At 33.3% G+C, this 7837-nt stretch overlaps 1 protein-coding gene across 1 annotated transcript in view; it reads right to left on the bottom strand.

The window, feature by feature from the left end:
- The window catches only part of PPP3R1 (protein phosphatase 3, regulatory subunit B, alpha), a 70556-nt gene that overhangs the window by 6332 nt on the left and 56387 nt on the right, over positions 1-7837 (bottom strand). Inside the window, exons 3-5 of the mRNA XM_012646501.1 lie at positions 2697-2873; positions 1601-1660; positions 893-1077 (exon numbers count right to left, since the gene is read on the bottom strand). Coding sequence (XP_012501955.1) covers positions 893-1077; positions 1601-1660; positions 2697-2873 — 422 coding nt within the window. The remainder of the gene's footprint in view (positions 1-892; positions 1078-1600; positions 1661-2696; positions 2874-7837) is intronic.

Raw genomic sequence — 7837 nt, 5'->3', positions numbered from 1 at the left:
AAAAGAAAAGAAAAGAAAAGAAAAGAAAAGAAAAGAAAAGAAAAGAGAGGGAGGGAAACTTTTCCATAGAAGTATCCAATCACGACTGACTGAAAAAATTAAAACTTAAATTTTTGCCTCTACTCTGGATGCTCCAGTATTCTCTAGTGTTTCTCGACTGCAGTTAAAAATCCTTATAACCCATCAAAAAGCTACTATCTTTGCTTTAAAAGCAGAAAGTGAGAAGAGAAGCTAAGTGGTTGTACTCCTGTTTGGAAGTAACAGGTGGTAGCAAATCCCTGGGACTCGTGAAGAAAGGCAGTCAACTGGGAAGCCACGTGTTGATGTCCCAGTTTCCATTTAGAGTTAGTATTCTAGGGCCCCCCATCCCTACCTGGGCCCTTGCCCCAGAACACAAGAAGTACCTATCAATAAGCTTGGAAAAGGAATGGGAGAAAAATCATGACTTATACTGCCTAGCAGGTGAGTTTAGGACAGACAGACACTCTCCATTTCTGTTGTCCCTATGAAGCCAAGTTTCTGATATTCCCACCCGAAATCCATGAACATGTATTTCCCACAGAAGTATTTCTAAACATGTTTGTTTTTAAATGAACTTTAAGAATATGACCTAGTTGTAATTTGGGGGTTACCAACAATAAGTTACTAGTACCATTCTTGTGGCATTTGATCAGAGTAGATTACTAAGAATACTAATTCTTAAAAATAATAACTGTTAATTACTAACATTTACAACAAAGAACACACTTCATAACTTTGAATATGGGACAATTAGGCAAAATCGAATACATAAATTTTTAGGACAAAATACCGCTAAGCAATTCTCTATTAAGTGGTTTTTAAAACATGTTATTAAAATGTAACTAATGAAAGAACCAGCTTTTATACTTACAGCACAGAATTCTTCAAAGGATATTCTTCCATCTCCATCCTTATCTGCATTTATTATGGTTTTGTCTACAATTTGCTGTAACTGTGTATCTTTCAGATTGTTCCCCACCATCATCTTCAACACCTGGAAGAGTTCCCCATTGGAAATATAGCCATCTTTATCCATGTCATAGATACGAAAAGCAACTAAAAAAAAGAGGAAGAAAAATCAATGGGAATTATAAGGCAATAATCACAGGTGAATATTTGCAAAGAGTTAAGAGTATGGGCTATAGAGTCAAGATTGCCTGGGATATTTACTATAGCCTAGGGTAGGTTACTTAATTTTGCTAAGCTTCAGTTTTTGTACAGATAAAATTGAGGATAATAACAGTTCCAACCTCTCAGGTTCTTTAGAAAATTTCTTTCCACTTTCATCATAAAATCTCTTAGCCAAGTTACATATGTAGTTTATATGACTGTTTTCAGTAAAAGGAAATTCTGCTTTTCTTCTATCCAACTAAAAGCAACAATGACACATTATTCAAATATACTAGTTGCAAGTGTCCTAAAAGGATTTTTCACCAGCATGTAAAATTTCTGTTACGTCTAAGAATAACGGTCTAGAATAAAAGACATCTTTAAGAATATTTTAGAAGAATTTTATAATGCAGTATGGAATGTTAGGGATGTAAGAGGAAAAAGGAAGCCAGGGAAGAAAAATACTTACACCTCAACTTCTGCTCCTTGTCTCCTTTGACACTGAACTGAGAGACTCCCTCAATGAATTCTGAGTAAGAGTTAAAAATGTTTACAAATCAGAACTTTCAACTTTTTACAAAGAAAGATAATATTTAACTTACATACCCACAAAAGGATATTTCCTTGCTGCAAAACAAAATATACTAGGAGTGTTTAAAAATGAAAATGCCAAATTTGAAATCTCAATAAATGAGGTTCTATGTATTTTTTTCTTATTTGAAGTTGGAGTTCTCTAAGGTTAATCAATTTGAACAAATATTCATCAAGTACCACAAAGTGTAACACTCAAAAACATATTCTTTAAGCTATTTAACTCTTTCATCTTAGAATATGACTATAAAAAGGGACTTAAAAAACACTATAAATTGTTTTGACACAACACAATAATTTTGGATGTGTTTCAAAACTCAGAATCACTTAAATACATCGTTAGAAGTTTTATGACAAATGATCATTTTTCTTCATTGTCTACTAAGCACTAAATCATCAGTTTTAGACCCCTTCACTTATAATTCAGTTCCCCAAACTAAAATAACATCTGCTGACAATTCCCTGATAAAATGTTTATTTACTTGTAAGTATAGAATCAAATACAAAATTATGTAACATGTTAATATTAGCAATAGCACTATTGTCTTTATAAAATCTAGATTAACTAAATTAATCCTATTCTATGATAATGTGCACACATCCTTACTACTACAGTTTATTTTTTACTGCTGACTTAGTATAGGTCAGTATAGTATGTGTGTGTGTATATATATATATAGTATATAGTATAGTATAGAAGTATACTTCTATACTAAGTACACTATACTATAATGCAGCTTCTCATGTTGTATAAATTGCCTTAAAGTGAGATGAATTTTCTAAAAACAATGGAAATATTTAATCATATCACACATTTTGAGGTTTCAACATAATCTATTATTATAAGATCACAAAGCATATAAAGACAGTAAGAAAAAACTAAAATTTTCAAACATTTTTGTGCTTAGAGCTATAAGACTACACACAGGTTAACTTTTTGTGATTAAAAACAAAAAACACAACTACTTTCTTACCTTTGAAGTCTACTTCTCCATTCCCATCTGTGTCGAATATATCTATTACTCGCTGTACTAAAGGATTCTGTTGTAACTCAGGCAGAGACATGAACTCTTCCACACTCAAAGAACCAGAATTGTCCAAATCGAGCTTCTTAAATCTCTTTCCTAACCTTTTAATCTCATCCGCATCAACTAGAAGCAAACAAAAAAAGTAGCAAGATTTTTAAAAATGATTTTATGATAGTTTTAGGGAAAAAAAACCCAGCTATCCAATGGTTTAATTTCCAATTTGATTAAAAGAGTTATATATACTGTTGACTAATTTCTAATAGAGAAAATATATAATAAATATTTTTATTTGTTTACCTTTCTTTTTGTTTGCACCCGCCATTACATACAGCCCACTGTATGCTGAGTCCCAAAATATTCTAGGATTGACAATGCTAAGCTGATCACAGAGGTCACACAACTTATTCCAGGACTGACAACGCTAAGCTGATCATTGTCAGCTTAGACAAACTACATTAACCTCTGTTCTGTACACCAAAGCACTTTTATTTTCATTTTTCTTTTTAAATTTTAATTGACTTTATTTCTAAAGTAAATGGCTCAAAACCAAAGAGTATTCAAAATTCAAAATGTCCTTCCCATCCCACCCTAAGACATCCAACTCCCTTCTTTGGAGGCAATGCTGCCAGCTTCTTCAATATTCTTCCTGTGATACTCTTTGCAAGTATGAGCAAATAAAACACAGCTTTCACTTTTTTTTTTTTTTTTTTTTTTTTTGAGACAGAGTCTCACTGTGTTGCCCAGGCTAGAGTGCCGTGGCGTCATCCTAGCTCACAGCAACCTCAAACTCCTGGGCTCAAGCGATCCTCCTGCCTCAGCCCCCCGAGTAGCTGGGACTACAGGCATGCGCCACCATGCCCGGCTAATTTTTTCTATATATTTTTAGTTGTCCAATTAATTTCTTTCTATTTTTAGTAGAGACAGGGTCTCGCTCTTGCTCAGGCTGGTTTCGAACTCCTGAGCTCAAACAATCCGCCTGCCTTGGCCTCCCAGAGAGCTAGGATTACAGGCGTGAGCCACCGTGCCCGGCCTTAACTTCTCTTATCCAAAAACAAAAACAGAAAAGCTAACAAAATCCACTTTTCAACACTTTAAAAGAGAAAAAAAGTAACAATTTAAGAAATGTTTGTATTACTTTGTAAGTACTCTATAAAAATTCAGTATCCTCTTTTATCATATGCATTCTTAAAAAACATTTAAATCATTTTCCTCATATCATTTTCATTCTTCTAAAATATCAGACTAATTCACATAATTCTGATCACGGTTTAACAGAAATAACAGGTACAAATATATTTTAAAAATTAAATACAACCACCAACTTTTTAAAAGAAAATTAACAAGGCAAATGTTACACTGCCCATGAATATATATGTATCATGGCCCACAATATTAACAACAAGACTGCAAAAAAGCTGTTTTGACAGCTTAAATATATAGCATCCTCATTGTAAGAATTCAAAAATTAAAGTATGTTTTTAAACTATAAAAATATTATGCTAAAATGAAACAGAACTATAATTATCTGCACCATTAAAGTAAAAACTGACCAACTACAAGATGGTGCTGTAATGTGAATTAGCACATACGTAACTGATAGAGGAGAGTGATGTCAGTACAGCATAGAAATTTCATTGGTTCATTGGGATTTTTCCCAGTATGTTATAAAGGGATCAGGGACAAGTTTCTCAATTAAAAAGAAAGTCTTAATATACGAAGACCTCAAGAGAAAGTGGCAAAACAATGACTGCCTCCCTTTAGAGAAAACAAGAGCAAGTTTAGTGGCTTCAAGAACCTGGAGACTTTCCAACATTATGTTAACTGGTGAAAACTAAGGGTGCAGATGAAGAAGCTGTAAAGACAATTTTTCTTGTTTTAACCCTCCCCCTAACCCCCCCAAAACTATTAATAAAGGTGGCTACACATCAGCTCATTATTGACTTTTACAAAATTAGTTTCTACTGAAGCAAGTAACTTTAAGAACCTGTATCTCAAAATAGGAAAAACAAGTCCCAGGTTAAGGCTCATAAATGATGGGCTATAGTGTTTAATACAAATGCCAGAGTTAATTTGTATTTGTATTTTTAAGATCATTATTATTTATGTCAGTACTCTGTTACAAAGCTGCATAATTTGAGTGTTCTACCCTATCCATATTTTCTCCAGATATGCGATTTTGCAGCATGTGAAGTTTTTAGGAACACATATATTGTCTTATATCAGAAATGCCCTTACATTGGTTTAATGAAAAAATCATCTTAAATACTGCTGCAAATGGTAAAATACACATACAGTCAAGTAGTGCTTAACAACAGGGATATGTCCTAAGAAATGCGTCATCTGGCAATTCCGTCATTGCGCAAACCTCATACAGTGTATTTACACAAACCTAGATAGTGAAGCCTAAATATTTTCAGTGAGTATTAATTATAAGTTTTTCAGATTTAAAACTTACAGATTAAAACCCCATCAATATTTAAAGTAAAACTCTACTTATCTAACCAGACATCAGTAAACCATTCAGAATAGTTTTTTAAAGTTCACAGATTTTGTTGAAAGCTACCCTTCTCCGTGCTTGCTTTAATTTTACATACATACCAAGGATTAGTTAACTATTTTCTTCTTGTAATCTTTAGTTTTGCCTTAGTTTACAACCACACCAGAAAAGTGATGGGGAAACTGAATATAGTAAGATCACTAAGGTATATTAGAAGTGGACCAGGAAAGACATAGACTGTATTATTGATGGAAAGATGGAAGGCAGAAATGTAGTACCATAATATTTACAGAAAGTATTTACTAGACTATATTTATTGAAGCTGGGACATGTAAAATAGTTCAGAAAGTTGTCTATTAAGAGACTGAAATTGAGGCACTTGAAACATTATGTTTCAGTAACTTAGTAAAACCCTCTAATTTGGAAGACAGCATTCCAGTCTTGATGAACGAATAAGGAATATTAACACTGGAGAATATAGAGAAATCATAAATCATCAAATAAACATATTTCGTTCAATCCATCCTTCTTTACACTGCAGACAGCAATCTTTCTAAAAGGCAAATTCAGTCAAATTGCTAGCTCCTGTGCTTTAAATCTTCTAGTGGTTTCCTAATGTAAACAGCATAAAAAGCCTAAAGCCACTGACAATATTTAGCCTCAATATAAATTTCCATCTTATCTCTTTCCCCATTTCCTTTTCTTTAGCTACAATATTCTTGGTACAATTCTGTTATAGTATAAATTTTAAACCTCCACATTTCCTTATAAACCCTCTACTGGAATGGCCTTGCCTAACTCTCCATTTATGAGACTCCTACCAAATTTTCTCTGATTAAAGAAAGGGGGCTGTTAATACACTGTATGGTTGTATCATTACCTCACTCTCTGGCAAAAGCCCTTAAAGCAATATGTAAAATGTATTTGCTTTAAACAGCTTATGAAATATCATAAAGTAATTGATACCTGTCCAGGATTAGTTAAAACCTTCATCAAAGGCAAAGCAATTATGTCAGTAATCATACCTTACCTTGGCAATAAATGGTTTCTTAAAAAGCCCTTAGAGGTATGACTTGGAGGGAAGGAGCTCTATCTATTTAATCTTTCCATTCATCACCATTCCCACATACCCCATGCAGCTTAACTGACCGGGAGCTCCTTTAAGAAGCCAGTGCAGTATGTAAAGAGGCAGTGGCTGTTCTCCAACCACCCATTTATTTCCTCCTCCTCTCTCCCACCTTCCTTTAAACTAGGATTACAATGAGAAAGACAAACTCAGTATTTACCATCTAGTTGAGGCTGATTAACTAGGGGTTCATACCTAAATATCTAGAATAGTTAAAAATGGCTAGCTTGAAAAGCAATGCCATGAATATTTTTTCAAGGCAAGATCTAAGAAAGCTAGCTTTCAAAAACAAATGGTAAAAAATAGTTCTTTTAGGTATCAAATGAAGTGACTCATTTGGTTGTTACTGTCACCAGAGAAGCAGTTATTCAAACACTTCCACTTGGATGTGTTGCAGGATATTAAAGCATAAAATAGGGTTTTAATTCTTGAAATATCGGTACTTAGCAATCTCCTACAAATTAGGCACAGCTCTCTAAAAAAGATCAAACCCATCTCGTTAGAACCATTTAATGTTTCAGTATATTCAACGATGATCTGCACTTAGCACCAGTTAAAATATTGAAGAACAAATTCCAACTAACTTTTGGTGCCACCTTCCATTAAAGATTTTTCTTCCTACTGCTTAGGATCATACTCCCTCAAAACAGATGGACCAGGAAAAACAAACAAACCTCACCCTCTTGACTCATCTTGTGACTCAGAGATACCCTTTTTCACATGTTTTGCCAAGTTGAAACTCATGTTATTTTTCCACTCTTTGGAAGGACATCTTTGGGGAAACTACCTGTTTTAATAGCTGAACATGCCTACATATTTAATTTAAATTGTAACAGACAAGGTACTACAATAAAGAATCTTAAAGTCATATACACTGTTACCTAAAATTTAAGCAAGGCAGTAAACATTTAAATCTTTTGAGTTTATGAAATATAAAAATACGTAATAAGGCACTGATGGAATACTTACCAAAAAACCACCAAATTAAACTGCTGAGACCTTACCTGGATCAATGCACTGAATATTCTCAGGGATAAATGTGAAATTTGGATGGAAACTCAGTTTAACAAGTGATTTCAAGAATTTTATTAATCTTATAAAATGATTAAGAATTTGCTTTTAGAGAGCTCATGCTGCTATAGTAAATTTTAGTATTTTCAACTGGACATGTTAATATAAGAGCAATACTAATAGAAATAGAGGTTACTTATTCATTCATCACCCTTTCACAGGGAGAAACATAAAACATCTCCCTTTATTAAAACTTACCTATTTCTCTCATTTAGGAAAAAAGGAATATAAAGAGATTCCAAAACAGTGGGTCTCTGGCTCTTAAAACATTGCTATTAATACATATACAACAAGCTGCCATTGAACTGTTAGGACTAAAAGTAAAAACAACTTGAGGTCTGAACTCTTTTAGATGATTTTTAAGTTTCTCAGAATAAAAAGAAAGAAATGGAA

Source organism: Propithecus coquereli, unplaced genomic scaffold (genome assembly GCF_000956105.1).
Source record: "Propithecus coquereli isolate 6110/MARCELLA unplaced genomic scaffold, Pcoq_1.0 Scaffold243, whole genome shotgun sequence".
In the NCBI taxonomy this organism is placed as follows: domain Eukaryota; kingdom Metazoa; phylum Chordata; class Mammalia; order Primates; family Indriidae; genus Propithecus; species Propithecus coquereli.
Note: the sequence above shows the minus strand (reverse complement) of the source record. Positions and strands in the feature narration are given on the sequence as shown.